General features: G+C 39.3%; 1 protein-coding gene across 9 annotated transcripts in view; it reads left to right on the forward strand.

Annotated features, from left to right (window-relative positions):
* Positions 1 to 25,537, forward strand: part of MEIS2 (Meis homeobox 2) — a 199,619-nt gene that overhangs the window by 9,833 nt on the left and 164,249 nt on the right. For all 9 annotated transcript variants that reach the window (XM_037056112.1, XM_037056109.1, XM_037056111.1 and 6 more), the window contains one exon: positions 7,921 to 8,035. In XM_037056112.1, the coding sequence (XP_036912007.1) occupies positions 7,921 to 8,035 (115 nt within the window). The remainder of the gene's footprint in view (positions 1 to 7,920; positions 8,036 to 25,537) is intronic.

Below are 25,537 nucleotides of genomic sequence, written 5' to 3' on the forward strand. Positions count from 1 at the left end.
GTATAGAACTAGATCATGCTGATGTTTACATAAAAGAGTTAAGATAAACTGAACTGTGTAGAGTATTGGCTGATAGAAAAGACCAATTTATGGAACTCTTGTAATATTTAAATTACACTCAAAGAGGAAGTTGTACCTAAGAGGATAATGCTTTAATAACGTAACAGTCACCATCTTTGGGTAAAAGAGTCAACCGTAATACGTGTGGCTCTTCTGTCAGGCCCCCAATCAAGTGGATATGACAACTGATTTATTTTGAACCGATGAGGGCTTGCCACCTCATTGGGCATCAGAATTTAAAGCCCTTTATTTCGCAGAGATCTGAACTATAACATTCTGACTTTAGCCCCCTGCTATTTGTTTTGAAAGGAAGCAATAATTTGTTCCACCAGCACACTGAGTGGAAAATGGCGAGGTTTGCCATAGACTTGGGTTTCATGCAGGAGGTGAGGGAAAACCTTGGAGAGTTTGCACCATTTCTGACACTTTGGTCCAGAGGTATATTGATTGCATTCATTTCCAGGCCTCTCCCTGCAAAGCGAATTCTCATGCCTCTTTCACAAGCAGGATCTCCCTCATGCCCCCAGTCACAAAAAAGAGAAAAATATCCCAACCACTACCTGAAAAGTGGTCCGAGTGGGGTATTTTCAGCATGTAAATGTGTCCAGTTTGAATCTCCAGGTTTATTTTTTTCATTTGCTTTGATATGCATATTTAATACATTGCCCCAGGCTGGATCTCATTTGGTGCACACTGGTGCAGGGGTGATGATGAGCCACTTCAGAAGGACCGAGAGGGTGTTGTTTTCTCTGTTTTATCTATTGGCCCACTGTTCTGATCTACTGTGCTTCCTCGTGGTTTTATTTGCACATGAAATGCTGAGAACATTTCAACTTATTGGCTATGAATAATGACAGCTAAAAAAGAAATGTAGTTTAATTTGTTGTGTGCCAAGGTTTCTCTTGTGGAGGTGACAGTTTGTGACAGCTGTTTGACACCCCAAAAACACATACACCTCTATCCTTATTAAGTAGAATCAAGCTACAGTGTGTGTGTGTGTGTGCGTGTGTGTGTGTGTGTGTGTGTGTGTGTAAAGAAGGGAGCGGGCAAGGAGGGAAAGAGAGAAAAGAATAAGCATGTCATTCCGTGCAGTGAAAAGCAGACAGGGCAGCACCAGGAGCCGACTGTTAGGTACTAGAATAGCTTTCAATGTTCTAATTCAATTTTTTGAAAATAAAAATGAATAAAAGTAACTGTTATAAATATCTTGAAAGCAAGTTTTCTTGGCAGACTTTTAAGAATGAGTTTTGTATTGTATAGTATTACTTAGTAAATCAGGCTCTTGTCATGCTGATCTCACATTTCATAATTTTATATGAGTGAATCTGGTGTAACATGGACGCATTAGAAGAAGACAACCGTGGTGTCTCACCTCCCATGCTGCGTTCAGTAAAGACGCTGAATTTGTTCATTGATTACTGACATTTACGAGATGGGCAGAATGATAAAAGAAAGTTTGGAATAAAATAGAAAGTACAGTTTGCAACATTGGATGCTCTCTTATTTTGTTTAATAAATTCACAATGAATGCTTATATTTTCAATATTATGATGTTTTTTGTTATGTTCATAAGGGTAATCACTCTATAGTGAAGAAACAGCTACTGGAGTATTCTTTAGAATATTGGGGAGAAAAGGAACCATGATGGTGAAAGGAAACAGAATCCTATTTTTCAGCTGAAGTTCATGTTAAGTTTCCCAGACCTTCAGATTGATCATGTTTAAAATAAACATGTCAAGAAACCAATTCTTTAAAACAAAGTTTGAACTTGAAAACTCTTGTGGAATAATCATGCCTTTTCTAGTCTGTAGTATTTCTGAATAATAGATGATATCCACATTATCTACTTTACCTAATTTTAGGTCAATCTTCAGATCTAGCATAGATAAATGAAATGTATTTTTATATTTACATATAAAGATAGTACATATCTGTAGATCAAGTTTAGACAAGGAAATATATTTGTCTGAAATACATTCTTTGAGCTAAGCTGTATTTGTCTGAAGTGCATAAGTCATATTTTTATTACTAATTAATGTTTATGAGGATCTATGTCTTATTTTTTAGACAAATTAAAGGGAAAAATATAGCTGTGTTTATTAATAGTTCATGAAAGTGCTTTAATATGGACTGGCTCTGATAATATGACTAATAAAAGAAAAGTATTTTAATTTTTATGTGGAAAGGTGTAATTGAAAATGAAGCTACGCTGTTGTTTTCCTTTGGATCTCTGACTAGGTCGAGTTTATTTCTGTCACCACAGTTTTAAGAAATGGACAAAGTCAGAGAGGGGAGTCCCCAGACTTTGTTCCTGACAGAACACGGGCGAGTGTTGGTCGATGGATTCTTTTATTATCTGGAAAATGTAAGGGAGTAGGCAGTGAGGAGAGGGACTGATCTGTAGAATATCAAGGGGAAAATAAGAGATTTGATCATATTAATCATTCAAATGATTTCTTTTATCAGATAGTTCCTTCTTTCTAGTGTAAGATTAGGCCTCACAGTGTGTGACCTAAGCCCTCTGGGGACCTGTCCCGGGAAACTTCTGCCTCTCAGTGCTGTTCAGCAACTCAAGCAGATGTGGACGAGGCCAGGCGCGGGCTGTTATTGTTGTTGCATAGTTTCTAGTGGGTGATAGCTTTTCTGTCAATTTCCCATCCGGAATAATTCTATTATTTAAATCATCGAGGTTGTACAGTTAGAATATGTTGTCAGTGTAACTGTGAGGAGATGAACTTAAACAAGGGTGCGCTTGACAGCCACAAGCCTTCACTACCATCAGATTTAAATTGCGATATTTTTCAAAGTTCATGTTTTTATATTTTCAGACTGATACTCTAAGGAATATTTAAACAATTCAAAACTGTAGGACACATTATAACATGACATTATACCAACAGCACAAACAATTTCTATCTTCTCTTAAAGTCTCTCCATTATGTGGGGAATCGTTTGCAAAGAGTACTTGCCACTTCTGTGAGAGCCACTCACCTATTAATTCCCAAAGCTTAGCAGAGGGCTGGAGACAAGGAAGGACCTGCTCTGTTTACATTTTAAAGACCAAGTCCATGTCTGAAAGCAAACACACTCCTCCTGAGTTCTCCGGTTAACTTTAGAGTAACAGTGAAATTTTCAAAGCTTACAATTGACATGTTTAAGTCTTACAGCCTTGACTATCTTATAGTAGGAGTCTTCATCTTATTTTATTTCTTATAAGGATTTTATTTATTTATTTTTTTAGAGAGGGGGGAAAGGAGGGAGAAAGAGAAGGAAACAAACATCAACGTACAAGTGAAACATTGACCAGTTGCCTCTCGCACGCCCCCAACCAGGGACCTGGCCCACAACCCAGGCCTGTGCCCTGACTGGGAACCAAATAGGCGACCTTTTTTAGTTTTCTGGTTCACAGGCTGGCACTCAATCTACTGAGACACACCAGTCAGGGCTCATCTTATTTAAAAAAAAATAATTTTTGCATAATGTCAAAGAAGTGAAAACCTCGTAAAATCGCAGGAAATATGCTAACAGTATTAATTATGTGTACCGATATGAGTCACAAGCCTTTGTTGTTTAAACGTATGATGTCAGATTAGTTTTGCACACTCCATTTGCTGATTAAAATGTCTTTATGCATGTAGACTATTACTTTCCACCTTCAAGCACATATTTTGAATGACTTTACTGTATTTTCCAAGTTCATATATAACTTTTGACTCTGTTATATATCATGTTTTTATTGTGGAGGTTCTAGAATGTCAAATGTTAGTTTAAAGCATTTTTAATGCTTGAAATAAGAGGTGAAAGTGACCTAAGGGATTATCTTGCCTAACTTCTGAACTTTACAGAGATAAAGGAAACCAGTTCCAGGAAAATAAAGTGTGTCGCTTGCCTAAGTCCACAGGCTCAGTTAGCTGCGGCACCCGAGTCCACTTTCTCCCTTAACAGCATCCATTGAATCACCTGTACAGTAGGCGTCTGAGATGAGTTTCACATCATTTTAGACAAAACCTATGTGTGGTATGGCTTTCTTTTTCTTTCTCAAATCCTAACAGCATTTTACTTCTCCACGCAGTTTTGAATTTGTTTATAAACCCTCATACATGTACTACGCTGCTCTTTGGGTAGAAGAACTATGAGCTATGTAGAATCATTTAAATATGGAAACATCGCCAATCCACCAGGATTTATTAAAGAGTACCCTATAGGCAGGTCTCCCGCAGAAATGCCATGACGCTTGAAAATGTTACAATTTCCACCGTATCTGCAACCTCAACAAAACAGGGGCACATATGATTTGCTTCCTACGCCTGGAGACTCCTGTCCTCTCTTCGCTCTTTCCTAGATTTAGCAAAATTCAATGATGGTGGTAAATCAATTTTTTTTTAACTTTCAAGGGAGAAAACACAGGCAGAGTTGTGTTTTCTAGGGAAAGCTGTGTGTAAATGAGGAACAGAGAGCAGCAGAGTGATCTCCTGTGGCCCTGTTCCTACAAGCTCTCCCTGTCTCGTCTCCTGCTTTTATATTAATTACAACTTGCATTATCAGCTGTGAGTCTGTAGCCCAGCAAATAGAAAATACTGCCCCTGGAGACCTAGCTTCTTGTATCTATTTTCCATCTCCTTCTATTGTGCTCCACTCAGTATTCACTGCTTTTCTCCTGCTAACACCGCTCTTTAACGCAATTACATAAGAGCAAGAAGAGTACCATATTTGACTCCCAATTATTAAAGCCACTGGGAATAGAAACATGTTCACTCCTTGCCCTCGGGTGTCTTTATGATACTTTTGGCTGAGGAACAGGACATATACTGTGGAATGCCTATACCTGAATACTCACCCACATGCATGCACACAGAAAGCATTTATGTTTATTTTTCTTCATATGTCATGTGTTTTACATGCTTTTATATGCCACTTTGGTTTCAAGATTTCCTAAACTTCTGCATATAACTTGGCAGGGAGCCAGGCCATTATTCTTGAAGGATGTAAACTTGGAAACTATCTAGGGAAGGAAAAGAAGAAGAACAAAAGAGTTGTGATATATAAACAAATATTTCAATTTAAGAAAAAAATCGGTGTTATGGGATTATATTTTATCCAGTCATGTAGGTTATAATTTTCTGTGACCGAGGAGATAGCAATTTTTCATTGACCAGATTATCAATATTCGTGTTAGTGTATGATCAAGTCCCCATGGTGAAGATGACTAGAGACAAGTTTGGGGTAACTCCTCAGCCTTGAAACCCCAGACCGGTTTATCTGCTGTTGCGATTTTCAAGTTGGATGAATATCATCGTACTCCTTAGTTTGTGTCGGCCTCTTGAACCAGATCATACTACTCGAGACACTATGTGGAAATAAACATCTGACAGAGAAAAGAGGGGAGAGACAGGGGTGTGGTGGGTTAGATAGTGAACTTGAGCCAATCTCAGGTCTGGGCTAAAGACCAAAGACCCGACTCATTTGGAGGAACCAGCTGTTCTTAAGGTAATATTTGCTTATGTGGCTTATTTTTTATTCCTTTGCTTTAGAAAACATCTCCTCCAGAAAACCATGGAAAGAAATAAACCGAATTAGAAATTAATGGGGTCTGACTTTAAACTCAGTACAGGTTTGAGTGATGGGAGGACAAACCAGTACTTTCAGTTGCAGGAAGCCTTTCTGGGCCATCCCTTCCAATCACGATGGCGCCCGAACAGAAAGCCTCGCTCCAGCTTCATGTGAACGATTATGTAATAGCTATTGGATGACATGTGCCTTAAAACATAGTTGAGGTGTTAGTGGTTAATTATTGTAATTTTCATGAGGGGTAAGGAGCTTTTATAGCAGCTGGCTTAATAAAAGGCCTGCAGTGCATAAAATTAATATCACTTGCTGTGTACTCTGGGAAGTTTAGCGTGGGTGAGTGTGCTACAGCTATCGCATTTTCTGAAAGAAGCCTCTCCAGTGTTGTTGCGGGGCTCGACTCACACCATGCCGTTGTTTCTCTCTCTCTCTCTCTCTTTTCCATATAATTCTTCTAGCTCTTTATCTGATTACCATCCGGCAAACTGCTGACACGGAGAGGCTGAAAAGCCTGAAGAGGAACCTCAGTGTTGAAACTGTTGGGGTGGTTTCTGACTTAGATGTAAGAGAGAGACTGCAGGCACAACTTGGTCTCGATACAGGCAGCAGAGATCCTTGGTTTTTATGTGATTCTATGCGACTTCATTCCCTAGTCAACTTCCTAAAACATAGCTTTATTTTAGAGATCTTGATCTGTACCATACTTTCAGTCACAAAATTTCTGCTTGGGGTTTTCACTGAATTGCTTGCCTGCCTGATGGGAGCGCCACTAGCATCCTTCAGTATAGATGCTGTCAGTCTACACAGCGCTGGGTCATCTCACCGTCTATCAAAAGTGCTAAGTATTAATGTACAGTTAGTTTGTAGCAGATCTGTATAGGAAAAAAATAAGTTTTTTTTTTCTAGCTGTTGTCGCCTATTTTGTCTCACCTTGTTTTTAAATGTTATTTTGGTGAATTTTATGTTCTGTATGCACATCATAGAGTTGATGGTGAGGAAAATGATAAGCCGATTTTTTTCTGGATAAACTGTATATGGTGACAACACTGCAAGATTGCTTTCAGATGGTCAAGATGTTTGCCTGTCTCCTATAGGCATGTTGGTCTGTCTGAATCCTTACCAAATATTGCAAGAAGAAATAGTGTACTTTGAGAGATGCTGTTTTGAAAAAATGTACCCCCAAAGAAACCCTCCCCGCAAGAATTTACTTGCCATTAGGTCTGTGGACTTAGCTGAAGTAACTTCATACAGGTGACAAAGAGTACTGCTCAGGCCTTAAGGCTGGTGTATGTCATGTGCTGTTCTTACTCTCTGTTTCTGCCAGAGGAAATTCCATCTCTTGCCTGCCTTCATGTGGTGCTGATAAAGTCCTTCCTGTACATTAGAATTCCTGTTTCCCTTTAAGCAACAGCGGGGTATTGGGGATGATGGGAAAGGGGAGGAGGAACAGGAGAAGAATACACTCAGCAAAGTGGCACAAGCTGTAACTCTCGGTTTGTCTCACTTGTCCTTTGCACGAGTAGTTTTCCAGGAGAAAGCACTGCTCTGTGAATGGAAAGCTTCTGTGGAGCTCCCATGAAAGTCCTACTGGTTTATTAGATAGCTACCAGTTCATAGTTGTTTCACTTTTTTCCTTGTTGTTTGTGCAAATTAAAGCAGACTTGATTATTTACTGGGCATGGATGCAGTGATAATGCCACTGTGTCTTTTGGTGGTATAATCAGTCGATAACAATTTTGAGAGTTCAGTCAGGCTCTTTTAGGGAAATGCATCTGATAGGTGCAAAGAGCTGTCTCATACATTCTTGAGTCTGTGGGATTTCTTTTTTTTAAAGAGAGTCACGGAGCTTTGTAGATGTTAGTATTTTGAAGTAGTTAGTATCCAAAAGCTTTGGGATCGATTTTGTGGAAGAATGTGCCCTAAATAAGACGGCAAGAGGAAAAAAATGACTTTTAGTTTTTTAGGTAGGTTTTTTCTAACTTTAAAAATTAACTGCATTAAGGCATAATTTGTGTATAATGTAAATGCACCCATCTTAAGTGTCTATATCAAATTGCTTTAAGAAATGTATACACTGATGTGAACATCACCTCATCGAGGCTCTAGAGCATCTCTGTTTTCTTTTTGGTGCCTATTGCTGAAAAGACAACATACTGTAGCATGTCATCTATAGATGCCTAGTTCCACAAATACTAATATGTACACATTTTGTCTCTCTCCACACCTTTCTTCTTGGCTCCTCATTTATGGCTGAAATGGTAACTGTGGAAAAAATTCTTGGAATTTTGACATCAGAATCCTGCATCTTGGCGAGATCATGACGATGCAACCTCCACCCACTCAGCAGGCACCCCAGGACCCTCCAGTGGGGGTCACGCTTCCCAGAGTGGAGACAACAGCAGTGAGCAAGGTAAAAGGTTAAGCATTTTCCTTGTGCAAAGTAGGCGTGACTAAAACAACTTCAATATTTCGTGACATCAGTACATCTGCCTCCCCGTAAGCAGGAGGATGGCAGGTTACGGGGCACAGCTGCCATTTAGGGAGACAGTATTCCCTGTCTTAAAAAAACTTACATTACTTAACAGAATTCAAAGTGAGATGTGTAGTCTTTAAGTAGGCATTACGCCAACTATTGATTAGTTCTGCCCGTTCTTTTACAAATTTGGTTATCTACACTTATGTGTGTGTGAGTAAGTGGAATGGCAGAGCTCCACTGTGTGTAGTTGTGTGTGGTCGTGTTCATTATACCATAAAGCCTGTGTTTTGTTTGGGGTGCCCACTATAAGAGTTCTCTGTAATCAAGCAATAATGCCTCTAAAGCACTGAAAGATGCAAAAATCTCCCCTTTTTAGCCCCAGAAATACTGCACAAATTTTGTATGGAATCTTAACTTGGGAATATGGATTCTGAAATCCTCAGAAGGCTATTTGCTTCCACTCAGCAGATATGGTGACCTTTGTCACAAGTCTTAAAAATTAGAATAATCGGAGGGCAACGGGATGTGAAATGCAGATGACAAGGAAGCCTAGTGTAGTTTGGAGTAAATTTTACTATTTAGAAACTCACCTATTGCACAGAGAGCAATGCTATGTTGGTAGGAATGGCTCTTCTATGGCTACAATGATAATTTAAAGGAAGCTGCATTACTGAATGTGGGCCAGGAAAGTGTATAGATTTTACTTTTTAATATTTTACATTAGATGGTGTCTGATCTCCTAGGTCTATTTCATCTCTATTATGACTGTGTTTATGGCCACAATATTTAAGTATTACAGAGTCTTCCAAGTAGAGGACGGTTTAACAGCTTGAGCTGACGGCATGCATGCCATCTAAAAGAGGGTGGTTGATACAGGCTGAGTGCCTTCACTCCTCCAAGTTTCTGGCCGTGGATTTTAGATTCCAGGTGTTCTAGAAGACTCTAGGAAAACATCCTGTCTAGGATGACAATAACTTAAATGAGTCCAAATTAGAATTGAGGTTTATGCAAGTTGCAGCTGACACAGGAGTTAATGCTGTGAGATGATACACTGTGGAAGAACTTGTGAGTCATATCCTATCAAGGCTTTATATACTGTTTTTATTGGGCTGGTTAGATTGTATATAAGACAACTAAACTATAAGGCAGTTTGAAGATGACATGTACGTACATTCAATGGATCTTCATTGCAATGGCTTAATTGTAGTTCCATGTCATGGTGATGGACCGACCGACTTCTCAATGTGGCTAAATCTGGAAAGCTTTCTATGGCTCTACCCCCCCTACCACCCCAACTGCTGTGGCATAAGAAGTGGAATGTAACTATTAATGAAAAACAAAACACCCTAAACACTGTACAAAGAGGGGGGAAGGTGAAGCAGACTTAATGGTCTAATGAGGCTATCTTCCAAAGACTTGTGTGTGAGGCTCACTTTGACCTTTCACTTTGCTCAGGAGCTCAGCGCTTCATTTTTCACATTCTTGCAATTACGTTAACGCTTCAAGCATTTCTGACTCCAAGTCAGCTAGCAACACCAGGCATAACTCAACACTGTGAGTTTTTCTCCTCTCTGTAGATTCATTAACAGGTCACCGAGGTCCCAACTGAAATTTAAAACTGACTTGTTCTGTTGGGTTGGTTGAGTTATGGCAAAGGAGATAGCAGGAAGGGACCAGAGACCAGGCGAGGGGGGAGGGAGAAGACCCTGGGGTTTGGAGCAGGGGAGAGTTGTGGCTATGAACAAGGCATGGAGTTTTGTCATTTCGGTTAGTTTAGTTTTGCTGTTGCTGTTGTGGTGGTGGTGGTGGTTGTTGTTTTAATCAAGAAAGAGAAAGCCTCTGAGACCGGTACACTGGTAAAAACAATACGCACAAACCTCCGTGTCGTGGGTAGCTGCACCCACTTATCCAATGCTGAAGGATTTGATCCCTGTAGGATTTTGCTCCTTTAATCATATCTCTGTGGGATTAAAGAGGGGACATGGTAGCTTATGTGAATGAATTTTAGGAAGTCCGTTGTTTTGCTGGATTAAAATGTAAGGGACAAAAAAAGTTACGAGTCCTGTAAAATGGAGAATGTTTTGGCATGGAGAATTTCTTACCTGGCTTCCCCATCAGTGAGTGGGTCCAACACACATGTTTAAGGGTATTCTGTTTTTTAGAGTAGACTCTGAATTTTGAAGGCAGGACTCGGGTGTATTATGTCGTACTCGCGCTCATATTAGTCTTTTAAACATGTTTTCAAGACATTTTGATATTTTGTCCCACTGAATTGTCCAGAGTAGCTTTCTGTGGGAAAGATTGATTATCTGCTTCAGGGCAAAGTCAACAGAGATATTGACTGAATTGCATATGCTTATCCTAGTTCAGATCTTAGGGTTGCTGTATAATGGAAAACCTAAGAGGGATATTTATGTTCTTAGTATTAAATATGTTATAATATTACATTGGAAACCAAGTTTCTAGTTTAGAAAGGACTTTTCTTGCATTTTCAGAATTTATTAGCACAAAAGGCATATGGAAAACTGTAAAATGATTCAGTTTCAAAACAAATTATGATAAACAGAAAAAATAGGGATGAATTGTACTAAATACAGTGTTTTCATACACATTTTAAATTAAACTTTAATAGCCATATGCTATAAAACAATACATGCATTTATGTTGCTTTATAATTGTTGTGAATATTTTAACTAAAGTGATTCATACAAAATTTTACTTTGGAATGTAAAAATACCTCATTCTGTGACCCGCTAGTGAAAGAGCTACAGTTACCCAGGTGAAAGGTCATCTTTTCCTCCTTAGCGTTTGCGTAACGAAATGAAAGGAGGAAAAAAATCAGATTTTTAAAATCTTGTAAGAAACAAACTCGGTAAAATGTAAAGCCTAACTCTACTGTATCTTTCAACAGCACATGCCTAGCAGTAAGCTATATAAATATGAACCAGACTTTCATTCACTCTGATTTTTTTTTTCCAAAAGGAGGGAGATTTTCTTGTTAGTCATTTCAGAATGAAGAAAGAAATCTGGTTTTTCAGGGATGGAATTAGGGTGCAGACTAGTTACTAGTTACTAGTTACTCTGTGGAAGTAATTGGCCCTCTTTGTATCTGGCTTCCCATCAGTAAAATGGGGCTTGATAATAAAGCTTGGGGTCCCTAATTCTGTACCTGCTGAGTCAAAAGCTGCTTTGTATTTCATTGTGTGTTTTGCCAGAGTAAAGACTAGGAAGCAGCCCCCTTGTTCAGAGAGCACTTTGAGAGCCTTAGATGAAAGGCACAATATATGTACAAGTATTATTATTATTGATGGGTTTGTGTAACTCCCATTAACGCTGATGGGAGTTACGCATGTGAATTGGCAAGAGAATAGACCCCTCAGTGTTTAGAGCACATGAAATTTCCATTTTTTCCAGTGCTGTAATTGAGATGTTGACAAATTGGAGAATATTGATGAGCCTTTGTTTTAAGTATTTCGTGCCAAGTTTGTTTTATTTTTCCTGGTTTGAACAATGGTATGGGTTCAGCAGCAATGAATAAAAAGGGTAGAGTAAAGATAACTTTGTATTTCAATATTTTGATGTGCCAATATGAAATGAATTGTCTTAGGCAAATGGAATATGCTGTTTTAATCATTAGCTATGCATGAAAGAAAAATTGATGTTGACATCTTTGCTGTAAAATCGTTGTAATGGGGCCTTCCTTACAATTCATTTTTGTAAAATTCATTTTGTACATTTTGCAGCAATTGAACAATCCCTGCACTGTGAATAGGCAGGATTCCCAGAAATACCGAGACAGTTGGCCCAGTAACTGCTGAGCTCACACTGCACACCACACGCACGTTAACCATGCTGTTGCCAGACCCGGTTTAACCTAAATACGTTCGCCTTCTAGCATCGATATGTCTCTCATCTTTCAGGACACAGGGCTGTACCAGCCAGTACAGTTCCTCTCAACTCGTCAACTCTGCCACCTGCCAGGCCACTCCACTGATGTCCCTGTCCATCACCCAGGCAGTGAGGCTAGAATTCCATCGCTAGATATTTATTTATTTATTACCCAGTTCTTTACTAATCGTGGTGTTGAAACCTAAAACTACCCCCCTCGATGTTGGATATAAGTATTTATAGATAAGCAAGCATCGAAAATAGTCTTACGTGTCTGAGTTCATAATGCATGCTATCGTTATGAAACTGTATTCTCCCCCACCAAAATATTCCAGTTATATATTTAAAGGAGGGGCGGGGAATCTCCAACCCGTATATGGTGGGTCTTGAATATGTTCTACTAGAATTTCGTATTCAGTCTAGGAAAACTCTGTCAATGGAATGTTTTCATAGTGGCGGCAGTCTCTTTAAAATAACCCTAAATACAATATGACAGATGCCATCTGCCATAATCTTTTTCTAGTTGCTTTTAACTTTTATTTTTCCTAGAGCTAAGTTCATCCAAAACTGGTCATTTACTGTTACCATAAATGCAGTGACATTTCTTTTTCTTCCTGTCTTTTAATTGCATCAAAAAATTCTCTGAGTAGGTAATTGATAATTGAACATTGCTGTAGAAGTAGCTGTTGTATATAGAATATGTATGTTGCATTTTCATTCTCTCTGCTCCCCCCTAAAAAAGTAATGTCAAAAAATATATCATCCTTTAACCATCCACAAACATGCAAGTAATTTCTGTTGATTTTCTCAGGACTTTGTAAAATAGTAACCATTAGAAATAAAATGAAACTCTTCTAATAAATAAATGCTCTAGGAGCATGTAATGGTGCCCATAAATGCTTAAAAGCTTTCTATAATTGCTGTTAATTTTGAGTAATTTCTTCCTATATGTATCAACTTACTTGAAAAACCCAGAGTTGGGATTTCTAGATTTTTTTTAACTTGGTCATATAAAGAGATGTCTCCTGGTGCCAGTTAGAGTTTAATTTAGAGTAGTAATTAAACTTGAATACTACCTCATAAACAAAAGATAAACAATAAACCAGCCACGTTCCCTGCTGTTTCATAGCTTTCTTTCCCAGATGTTTTAGCCTGATAATTTTTACACAGTGAACTACCTAACATGGAGTTTTGTGGACAGAGGTCGAGAATGAGGTGTTCCATTTTTTTATTTTTTGTGATCCTTTTTTTCCCTCCAAAAAGCAAGATGCACAGGATTTCCCACACTTAGATTTTTATTTTAGAAATTCTGATAAAATAAACTTAATGCAGATGTACTTGAAGATATCATTTATTTATTTTTCTTCAAAGTTAATCCGGTCAGGAATGTGTTTTATACTTATAAAGTAAAATTTTGATAACAAGTCAGGGAAAGAGAAGCTTGACAATGGGCAGTTTTCCTTCTCACCCTCTCCCCTGCTTGCCCGCCCCGTGCATTCTCCCCCTGCGACCAGCGTCACTTAATGCCGGCGCGCTTCCTTGGGTTACAAGGGTTTCTCTGTCCAGTTCTGGACGCTTCCACTGTCAGCCATGGTCTTTCTAATTGTCAGGTACTAGTCGGCCGTTCAATGCAGAAGCCATGTTATTTTCACTGGGTGGGGTAATTACTGAAAGCTGAGAATAGCTGCACTAGAGACAGAGGGATACTTTCATGATCCCATTAGCATAAGAGTGGGTAAATTATTCATGCCAAGTGAGGATTCTATGGGGAAAAGTATAGTTAATGCACATAGTTTTTAAATGTATCCCTTTCTGCTCTGAGACTAAATTCTTGTTGGAATCAGTTCTCAGACATTTACGGGAAAGCTCTGGTGGCGTGTTAGATGCAGTTCATCTCTCTCTGTTTGCAGCGCTCTCAATAGAGACCATCTGGCAAAGATCCAAAAGGTGATTAAACAAAATGATCAGCTCTTGTTGCTGTGTTACATGTCCAATACTCCGGATTAAAAAACATGACCCACGACAGTCAAGCTCACGTCATGCCGCTCCCCCCGCCCCCTCCCCTCTCCGTATAAGAATTCAGATGGTCCACAAATGTGTGTGCCATCTTTGTGTCCTTATGGCCCATAATCATGAACAGGTTGCGCAAATGGCTCTTTCTGTAGCACTGTCTGTTCCAGCAGCATAGAAGCATTTCATATTAATTGGGTCAGTCTAATATTCATATTGACATGGGGAAAGATTACTAAAATTTATTCTTATAGCAGACAATGAATATGTGTGCTTTCTGCCATGAGGGAAGTGAAATCTGACAACTGTCTTGTGCAACTGATTAATTTTTCTTGAAACTGGAGAAAATCAAAGCAGGGAAAACTGTCATTCTCTGAAAACAGTGCACAACCCTTTGTAACTAAACAAAATGGATTGGGTGGGGGAGCTTTGGGGGAGCTTGTGGAAATGAGCTCTGGTTTTAACACCATAATCAGGGATGAATTTACAGTGCCATTCAGAGGAGTCCTCCCTCCCCATAAACAAGCTGATAATCACAGGGAAGCTGACTTCCAATTAGCTCTTCCTTCCCTCACACGGATCAGGGTGTTTATATGTCCTCCTTAAGCTTTGATATGTCACTACTGAGTTGATACATCTCATGTCACATTCAAAAGTTTGGAAATAAAATGTTTTATTATGAGGAAACCCTGCTAATAAACAAGGTAATTTTCAACCAATCATTTCACGATTGAGTTAAGGTAAAAATGCCAAGATTTCTGACTAAGGGACAGATGTGTCTTATCTTTGGGGGTTTGCACCAAATGCCAAGTAGAAATATAAATTGAGCAGACCAGACATTGTGAGGAAGTGATCGAAGAAATATTGAGGTGAAATCTTGGAATGAACTCTATATGTATATTTATAACAATACTGTGCATTGCTTCCATGTCACATTTGCATACGCCCAAACTCTGATTTTATTAAGGGGCAGGTTCATGTATGTTAGGCTTACAAAATATAGGGCTATTCCTGGCTTACCCAGAATTATGCCTGATCATTTAATATTGTGGAAATGGTCAGCGATGGCTACAACGGGCTGAATTTGAGTGCAAGTGTCAAGAAAAGATAAAGAATAAAGCAAAAGAAAAGACAATTCTTAAAAACCACTTTAAAACATCATCAGTCCTTGACAGCTCCCCTTTACGAGGGAGGGTAGGAAGCAGGTTAGAAATACAGCCGGTTTGGGTGCCCTGGGAGGGGAAGCAAGGTTCCCCTGGAGTGAGTGCAGTGTGGCAGATGAAAGGGACTTGCATAGCCTTGGGGGTCTTAAGGCTATTATAGGGCAACTCATGCTCTGTTATCATGCTGATTTTTCCATTGATTTTTGGCTGAGCAGTACTTGTTGAAGCCCTCCAGAGCACCAGACACAGCCTTATGGTGCTGTACATTGTACTACACGTGTTCTCCTTTTCCCTTCATTGTCTTTACTTCGCTTCAGAAGAGTCCTCTATAATGACGCCATGTTATTATTTCCCCCTTTCTCTTTTTCTTCCTGTTTCTACCCTCAGATTTTCTTGAAATTCTTATCCGTTTTTCTTTGGGTGGGTAATGTGTAGTGTGAGCAACTTTTTATTGACCTTGCTATGTCGACATTTGTTTTCAATTTGGCCTCTAGAAATATTTTGATGTCACCGCAGACAATAATATAAACCATTTTTATCTACCAGATTTCTCTCTCGGTAGTCTTCAACTCATTTTCTTTCTCATGGCCATCAAGAAAACACTATGGGATTTCACTAAAATCTAGTTCCTCATTTAAATGAAAGTAAACCGTTTTAGTATTCCTTCTACAGGGTCAGGCCAAAGTAGGTTTGTAGTTCATATGGAAAAATAATACAGTAATTAGTAATAATACAAGAATAAATCTGTTTCACGTGTCGCAACTGTAAATGTACGTTGGCCCCACCCTGTGTATAGTGATAAGGTCCCTCAGTTTGCTGGGGAAAGAGGGGGGAGACCTAGAGGAAGTGTGTCCCTGCCTCCATTTTGCCCAGGGAACTTTTTGTCATCTCCTCCTTGAAGCCCTCCTGATTTGCCCAGGTACAGGACCCTGTTCCCTTTTCTGTACCTTGGTGTTACTTTCCACCTCTGTTACAGCACCTTTCACATTTTGTGTTGTGATTTTGCGGTTCCTGGTCTCTGTTATTGCCTTTCCAAAGCAGGGGTATTTACTTCTTCAGCTATTTAGCAATAGTAGGTCCACTTTTGAATCAATAAACAAAACCCACAGATTGCCCTGGCTGGTGAATCTAAGTTGGTTGGATGTCATCCTGCAAAATGAAAGGGCTCCAGTTTGACTCTCCGGTCAGGTCTGTTTGGATCAGGGCTCATATGAGAGGCAGCCGATGGATGTTTCTCTCACACATCAGTGTTTCTCTTCTTCTCTTACTCCCTGCCTTCCTCTCTGTCTTAAAAAAATCCACAGGTTTTGCTTTTTCTCTTTTAAAGGTGGATTAATGGATCATAACTTTGCACTTATCTACGCTGCGATGTGCCCTTGAACACAAACTATAGGGTCTGGCACAGATAATGCCCCTCTTTTATTACAAAATCTTTTATTACAAAATCATAAGCATGTAATTCTATAACATAACACTATCACATTCAAGTACACCATACTACAGTTTAGGTGAAATGTCCAAATTAAAACAATAAATTATTGCACCCATATAATCACCCTACTAACCACACTCAGGGAGGCCTTACTTCTGTCCTGTATTTTGAACATATTGATACAGTCAATCAAATCCTGTTACATCCTTGAGAGATAATAATTATTTTCTTTTACTAAAATTTTATTGTATATAACAACTTTAAATAAGCCAATGGACCGTCAATTCAAAGTTAGATTTTTTTTGGTTATAAGTAGGTTCTTATATCTTAAGTAGTATTTTAGAATACTTAAAATGGAATGTCTTATTTGTCTTTTAATATTGTTTTAAATTATGTGCATATGGTCAGAATTTGGAGTTGGGAGGTCTTTTCATTATGTTATTTATACACAAAAAAGTGTGCAGATATGTCTTTTAATGTAATGGCAAAGCTAATAAGGAAAATTGCTTAATGTGGTGAATAGTTTTCCATGATGAACTCAGGGTCCATTTTGCTTATACTGCTTGTTTAGGATGAGATTGACCTTGGAGGAGAGGATGTCATTGGTCTTCACATTCAGGTAAAGAGTCTGGAAGTAATTCTTGGATTTTTAGGCCCCACATGCTTTTGTTGATTTCCTACATATGTCCTCCAGTTTTTTCATAGTTTGCTTTTGAGTAAGTGTAATTATTTGGGGTGATGCAGACAAAACCTTGTAATAAGCTCTTTTTCATCTGCATGGGGTTCTGTTTAGAATTGTGGGCTAGAGTCGAGCGGCCTGAAAAAGGCACAGAACCTAAGGAGGCATAGACTTGGGTTCAGATCTCAGTGTGACTCAACCTCTGCCAGATTCAGTTTCTCTGTCTGCAAAGTGGGGGGAAATCTTCATATTCTCACGGTTGTCCTGGAAACTGTAGTAAGTGAGAGTCCATATTGTAAGCAGATAACATTGCCTGGAACCTGCCACTGTTAGTTCCTTTACTCCCCCATTTTCCTGCCCTATGCTGATGCTAACTAGTTCCATGGCCTTGAATGAGTCCCTTAATCTCTTCGGACTTTTGCTTACCTGTAAAATAGGACTGACTTAGGTGATCTTTTAAATTCAAGCCCCAGGGAATCTAATATTTACATGCATGGGTCATATTTTTTTATTTGCACTCACTATCTTTTAACATTGAAAGAGAACATAAGTTTTTTTTTAAATTAGGGTTATAATATGAGCAATTTTATTTTTTGATATTATAGGCTAATCATAATATTTAGTGAAATAACATTTTTTTGTTTCTTGCTTTTGTTTACCAGGAGAGTTTTTTCTTTTATTGGTTGAGCAAGAAAATAACTAGGCTTTAAAGTTCATTTTCTGAGGATAGTAAAATGTCACACTTAAGGCACTGGACACCTGAGGTGGAATATTGATACTGAACAACAGTTCAGTCAGCTAAGTATAAAGGGTATTTTGTAAACACAGCGCAACATTTCCATTATCCATTATCTAATCAATTAAAACCTCTGTTGGAATTTCTATACATTGCAAGTAGAACACTAAACGCTAATCATCACAGAAGCTAAGACTGTGTCCTCTCCTGAAATGGATTCCAAATAATTTTTTAAAAAGCTAAATAATTTTCAGGAAACTTTGACAGTTAAGTATAATTCACTGGGTTTTCATTATTTTTAGACTGATAATTCATACCAAATGTAGCTGCTTACCCTTTAGTCAATAGAATATTTACTTCATCAAAATACTCATTTCTTAACCCTCCTTCCAGTTAGAGGTGTTACTGTTGCCTCAAAACCAAGTATTCATTTTTTTTAAGTTTGATGATTTTCAAAAGTAGACTAGGAGTGTAAAATTTCATATTTCTTCTTCCAACTAACATTTATAATAAATGCCATCCACTAAAATAAAACCTCCCAAATTTCTATCTACTAAATGTGAATGATGAAGAAAAGTTGATAAACCGTGGGTTACTGAGAGCCTGCTGACTCTGCCTCTTGGGTGTCCTTTCATGCATATTGTTGCGCATGGAGTAGACACGTAGGTACACACACCTGTCGGGGGGAACGAAGCCCTCAACCTCTCCAGACTTCTAAGTGTGTGCTGCTTAAATTCAGTACACAAAGGTAGTCATTGAGCAAGGCACTCTGGAAATAAAAATGTAGAAATTATGAGGGTCTTTGCCTTCAATAATTTACCATCCCCAGGGGGTGGGGGCACCAAGGTAAGTATACAAATAACTCTTATTCAAGACAGGTATTCTTTGGGGGGCGTGGTCCGAGGGAGACTCGTTGACGTGGAGGCAGTGGGAGGCAGTGTGATGCAGAGGCAACGGCAGCTTTGGGAGTAGGCGACCCTGAACATTCGTCTTCACTCTGCCGCTCCTAGACAGCCACCTTTCCGAAAGTTAGTTTCTTCACCTGTAAAATGGGAATAATAATGTCATAGCATAGTTGTTAGGATTAAGTAAATACTGTGTTTTTTCAAAGTCCCGTGGATGACTATGTGGAATCCCCCAAATATTCTCTTCCTTCAACATTTCTTGACCATATATAATTGATGCCAAGCACGGTCCTAGGTGTGAGTGATACAAAGTGAATGAGTTGTGGTTCCTGTTTTCTTTATACTCCTTCATAACTCAGGCATGTAAACAGATAAATATACATGCTTCTAATATTGCATAGAACATGGAGTTGTAAGGTATTGCAGAAGAGTGATCAATTCTGTCTGTAATATCTTTGGGAGTTTTTACAGAATTGGTGAGATTTTAAAAGGATTTGGTGGCTTTCAATGGGCGTTTCCAGGTGAGCAAGGTAGGGAGGGTACAGGGAGCAGATGGGCCCGTCAATGCCAAGGCCCAGAAGTGTGAGGCAACGTAGCCTATTCAGCGCAACAACCAGATTGGTATTGCTGCTTGTGTGAGAGAATGCATGGTGGAAAGGGGGGCTGGAGAGGCCAGTGGGGGCTTGTATGTGAACATCCTTGTTTAGCGGGGTAAGAAGCTTATACTTAATCCTGTAGAGAACTGTTTACCAGACTTTCCTGGGGAGAAGTAGCTCCTAAGGGGCATGTGAATTCAGAGTTCCAGGCCAACCACTGATATGCAGAATCGGGGTCTCCATGAACCATCCTGGGAGTCTGAATTTTTAATCCTAGCCCCAGGGGAACCCTGCTCTGCACTTGAATCAAATGATGATTCTGGGAAGTGGGGAACGCATGAAAGAAATGTAAGCAAAAAGAAGTTCATAACAAAATTTGCCTTTAAAAAATCCTTTTAGGATATGAAGAATACATTTGAAGGAAACAAAACTAAATATAGAACATGGGTTAATATTCCAGAGGATAGAGGAGGGCTAAATGAAGACAGTGGAAGCAGAGATGGAGGAGAGAGGACTGGTAGAGAGATGACAAGTAAGAAGAAGGGAAAGGGACAGGGTCCAAAATGTCCTACTGGCCTTCCCCTTGGTGGAGGTGCCACGATCTAGGTCTCTTTTTTCCTGCCATGAGTTTTAAAGTGTGGCCGCTGGTCAAACCAGAGGAAAAGATGAGGAAGAATACTCTGTTTGCACATGCACGGTTGCTGAAGTGGAAATTCGGGGAAATTCAGGGTAAACGATGATTCTTCGGGGGCATAAGGCAGTTTTGAGCAACAGAGCCATAGCATAATAGTTAAAGATGTGACCTTTCAGCCCTGGCTGGTGTGGCTCAGAGGATTGAGCACAGGCCTGTGAACCAAAGGGTTGCTGGTTCGATTCCTAGTCAGGGCACATACCTGGGTTGGGGGCCAGGTCCCCAGTAGGGGGTACATGAGGGGCAACCACACATTGATGTTTCTTTCTCTCTCTTTTCCCACCCTCTAAAAATAAATAAATAAAATCTTAAAAAAAAAAAAGATGTGGCCTTTGGCATTGTCCTGTCTGCCTTTAAAGCCTCAGATCTGTCACTTGTCATGGGCAAGTCTCTAACCGTCAACACTATGACTGCAAAATGGGAGTAATGAATAATATCTAATCTGAACAGATTAGGATCGGGGATAGGGATTAAATGACGAGATCTACATAAAATGACAGTAATTTTGTTCTTGGTTTGCAGGAAAGAAAGCATTGTAAATATTTGTTTGATAGTTGCCTTTAAAGTAACTTTTTCCTCTCCTATTAAAAATGGTAGTTGAGCCCTGGCTGGCATAGCTCAGTGGATTGAGCACGGGCCTGCAAACCAAACAACTGCGGTTCGATTCCCAGTCAGGGCACATGCCTGGGTTGCAGGCCAGTTCCCAACAGGGGACCCATGAGAGGCAACCATACATTAATATTTCTCTCCCTCTCTCCTTCCATCCCCCTCTAAAGATAAATAAATAAAATCTTAAAAAAAATAAAGCAGCTATTTTAAAAAATGGTAGTTGAAAATGGGCCCCATGTAATTGACGTCATGATGAACAACCCCAAAATGAAAGCCTGCATTCAATGACTGAGGAATGGGAAGTTACAGGTTGTAAAGCTGGAAAAGCATCTACGTGCCACAAGCCTGGCCCTCCACCCTCCTCCATCCCAGGCTCATCTAGGTAGAAGTAATTTCTTTTTTGTGAAGTCCTATTGCATACTCCTGAGTTTCCCTTCTGACAGTGAAGTTCACCTTGTGATATAGTGATTGGTTACATGACTTATTTTTTTGTCCTATTTGACTATAAGATTGTTGAGGGCAGTTTTCAGATCTTACGCATCTTTCCTTCTGCCCCCCATTGTGCTATGATAACATCGCTGGCCTTCTTTTTATATATAAATAAATATATTTATTTATCTATGTATATGTATATATATAAACTTATTTATCATATATTTATCTATATATGTATATAATTTTTTGATAGGACGATTGAGTCCATATTGTGAAGGTCATCAGACCACAGGCTGAGGAGTTTGTACTTGAGTTGGTAGGTCGTAGGGACCTATTGAAGGTTTTTGAATGGGGGTAGTGACATAATCCCCTTCCTTTTGAATGCCAATGACGAATTCTCCACTATGTCTTCCATGGTCAAAATAGCAGACCTGTTATGCTTGCCTGAAATATTGTTTATTTGAAAGCGTGAATATTCTTTTGAATGAAGAAGCAAATATCAAGTAGCTTTAAATGAAAAAGCTTTGACATTCTTCCTAAAGTACTTTAATCACTTAAATTATTGTGATTAACAAAGGTCCCGTGAACATCATTCTTGAAACTTGTATACAAAAACACAATTTTGTAAATTTTTATAGCGTTGTTATAATTGTTAACAACCAGAAATGGCTCAATAGGACTGAGTAAATAGATCTTCAATGTTTGGAAAGCCATGGTTCGAAGGATATTAAATAGACATTACTTTAAAAAAAGATTTTGTGGTTAAATAGATTGAAAGCTGGAGTCGAGCAGGATTTCCTTTAGCACAGGAATGTTCAGATCCTCTAATTTGCTAATGTGCATTTTAAGACTGCAAGGGGTAGAAACACAGAGCTTCCCAGACTCACTTAACCGTTGAAACCCTTTTGTGCATCACCTCTGGGGACCAATTCTCCCTCGGAACACACTCTGGAAAACACTGTCCTCGACTGCTTCTTTCGCTGAAGTACTTTCAGAGAGGGTTTAATATCCCAGGGAGTCTTCTTGCATCTTGTATTTAAGAGGTAGGTCAGCGTGGGCTCAGGATCAATTTTCAGTCGTGTAAAAAGCAATTTCCTCTATGGTCAGAAGTCTTGTGGACTTCAGCTGTACTTGCACAGAATGTTCTTTTAACCCAGCTATCCTTGTAGTTCTACTTCATTGTATTAATCAACCAATGTTTCTTCAATATCCCTTGAGTGTTTGGCTCAGTGCAAGCACATTTGGTTACATCCTCAAAAATTTATAAATGGGGATCCCAGCAGAATCCCGTTATAAATTGCATTAACGGTTTGATGCATTTGATGTTTCCTCAAAAGCACACCTTTTTTTTTTTTAAGAGTAGCCACTGAGCTGGAGCCTAGATGGTAAATCTACAGAGCAGGGAGGAAGAGGAGGAGAGAAAATCATTTTTCCTCATTTGGGGGTGGATGGCTGGGGCCCTGCTCTTTTTAGATGGTGAGCAATGGATTGAATATACTGTCCACCCACTAGGAAATTTCCAGAAAACAGCTGCAAAACCCAGCCTACCTGAATCTTGCTGCAGTGGGATGTCCAATTTAGCAGAATGTTAGAACTAACTGGCTCCAGTAGGTAGGTGTTGCGTCTACTGTGAGCATAATTTTCCCTGGTTCTTCCTTACTGTTGGAGGGGCCAGGGGGCATCGGGGTGCGGGGCATTTGTGAGGTCAAGGTGTGATTTCTCTTGGTCATCAAGTGAGGGAAAACCTCTTTCTTCATGCATTCTACTCCTGAGTGCTATGGCTGGATTACCCACATCCGGGGTTTGCCCCTTTTTGGATGCAGGATGGAGAATTAGTCTGGGCATACCTTGTCTCTCTACCTTTGAAATGAAGAAGAGGCTAATGATACAACTATATCTTTGCAGCGTGGTGAGAAAAACACACTAATTTTCTCTTGTTTGTCAAGAAGCTTTGCTAACTGATCTTGAACTCTTTATAGCAGTTAGCTCAGAAAATTATAACACTTCTAAAGGATGTCCTTATTTTATTCATGTGAACATGGACATATTTGGAGAGCCAACAATCTTTAATGTCATTAGTGGAAGCAAGATTTGCAGTTCTCTATGCATCCAGATTTTTCGCATCCAGATTTTGACACTTCTGTGCCTGGGAGCTATATACCCCGGCATAGTTATCAGCCATTTATTTAATGGGTGAGAGTTTTCACCGTATTTCTTATTCTAAATGGAATTCTAGTTGTTCATTTTCCGCCAGTTAAAAACTTGAGCTGGCTAAAATAGAAAACAAAATTGGGCTCTGGCTGAAATGTGTTTACACTGAAAGGTAATGTGTCGGACTTTTTAGAAATTAGAGGAAAAAATGGCACTCTTACACATTGCTGTGTTACTCCATATGCTAGGTACCGGTATTTACAGCAGAAATATCAGAAAAACTTCCCTTTGAACTTGACAGGAGCCTTGAAATCTGCTGCTTTGTAGGTAGATAGTGAAAGTCCTGAATTCATGGACAGCTTCATGCCTCATAAAACATCACTCTAGAGACACTAATCTCTGAAGCTGTGACATTTTAACTTTTTCATCTGCATGAATGTACTCTTTTAAAAAAACTTTTTACTTACTTAGACTGGCCTCTTTCTAGGCATGTTATCTGATAACATTTGTTGAGTTTTTATGGTACCCTTGACAGCGGGTGGTAAGGAAAACAAAAGCTGAGAAATCAATCTTGATTCCAGAGGGCCCCTCACCTGCTGTTTGCCCCATAGATCTGCTTTCATACCTAACAAAATGCTCTGTGCCTAGTTTGTGATAGAGAGACATTGCTTGAATAAATTGTTTCAATTTGACAACTAGTTAATAGCTAATAATTTGTAGCAACTTAATAGATATTGTTAGCATTGCCTTAGGGTTTAATTCCTCTTGAAGAATATTAGCCCACCAAAAATGGTTGAGTTTGTCAAAGTGTCAGTCACCATATTTGTGGTGGTTTTATTTGGTGGAGTTGACTAGTTAGAGGTACAAGAAGCAAGTACAAGATCATAACTGGAGATCCCACCATTTCCTACAAAATTTAGGGGGAGTGTTTCCATGCTCTATAGAGAAATTGTAATTCAAAATTCAAAAGCTCGTAACTGTGCTTTCTAAATTTGTTTTAATTTAAATTTTTCTTTTCAATTACAGTTTATATTCAATATTATTTTGTATTAGTTTCAGAGGTCCAACCTAGTGGTTAAACAAACATATACTCTGTAAAGTGTATCCTCTTGATATTTCAGGTACTCACTTGGTACCATACATAGGTATTAGACTATTATTTACTGTATTCCCTGTGCTGCACTTTCCATCCCCATGACAATTTTATGACTACCAATTTGTACCTCTTAATCCATTCACTTTCTCTCCCAGTCTCCCAACCCTCCTTCCCTCCGACACTCATCATTCTGTTTTCTGCATAAAAGCTTGTAACTTCATTTTTAAGAGCATGGAGTTAGACCTAGGTCTGGATCCTGACTCCCACAAGCAGTGTGACCTTTTCCAACTTCTCTAAGCCCAATTTTCCTCATTTATGAAGTCAGGATTACCACACCTAGCAGAGATGCTGGGACGATCAAGGTGAATAATGTAGGCCAGGCCTACATACTACCATATGCTCCATAAAAATATGCATATGGTCATTGACCCTTTATTGGTTTAGGGTCCATAACTTGAACATGAGCCCATATCACTTCAATTGAATTTCGGTTTTAGTATACAATATAATGGGATTTCTAAAAATATGAGAATACTAGCTTAGGATACTTTTCTACTTTCTCCTGTTTTTTTTTCCTCTCACACAGACACACAGACACAGGGTTTGTAGGCAAAGGAGACTCAGAACAAAGGTTAAAATCTGGGGGAATTATGAGGTCCTAAGTCTGTCTCCTGTGTAGCATGCTTTCATGCTGAGTCAAGTACGGCCTGCCTTCCTGCCTTCCTGCCTTCCTTCCTTTTCTCCTTCTCTCTCTCTTTTTTCTCTTCTCTTTCTTTCTTTTTACCCCCTGAATTTTCTAATTTTTGTTATCAAGCTGAGAGCTAGAACGCCTCCTGGTGACCTGAGCCCACCAGATTCTGAATATGGCTCTTCAGCTGAGCCTGAGGACGGCGCAGTAGAGAGCAGCTTGCTGAGGCCTTGAGGTCCTGGCTTCAAACTCCAGAGTGGAAGATCCTGGGCAAGTTACCTGTAACCCAGGGTCACACCTTGTGAGGAAGTTCAGTGGAATGCATGAGATGATATGTCTGCCTGGCATGCACTAACC

The sequence above is a fragment of the Sturnira hondurensis genome, unplaced genomic scaffold (assembly GCF_014824575.4).
Source record: "Sturnira hondurensis isolate 20B ecotype Veracruz unplaced genomic scaffold, ASM1482457v3 Scaffold0008782, whole genome shotgun sequence".
Taxonomy (NCBI): domain Eukaryota; kingdom Metazoa; phylum Chordata; class Mammalia; order Chiroptera; family Phyllostomidae; genus Sturnira; species Sturnira hondurensis.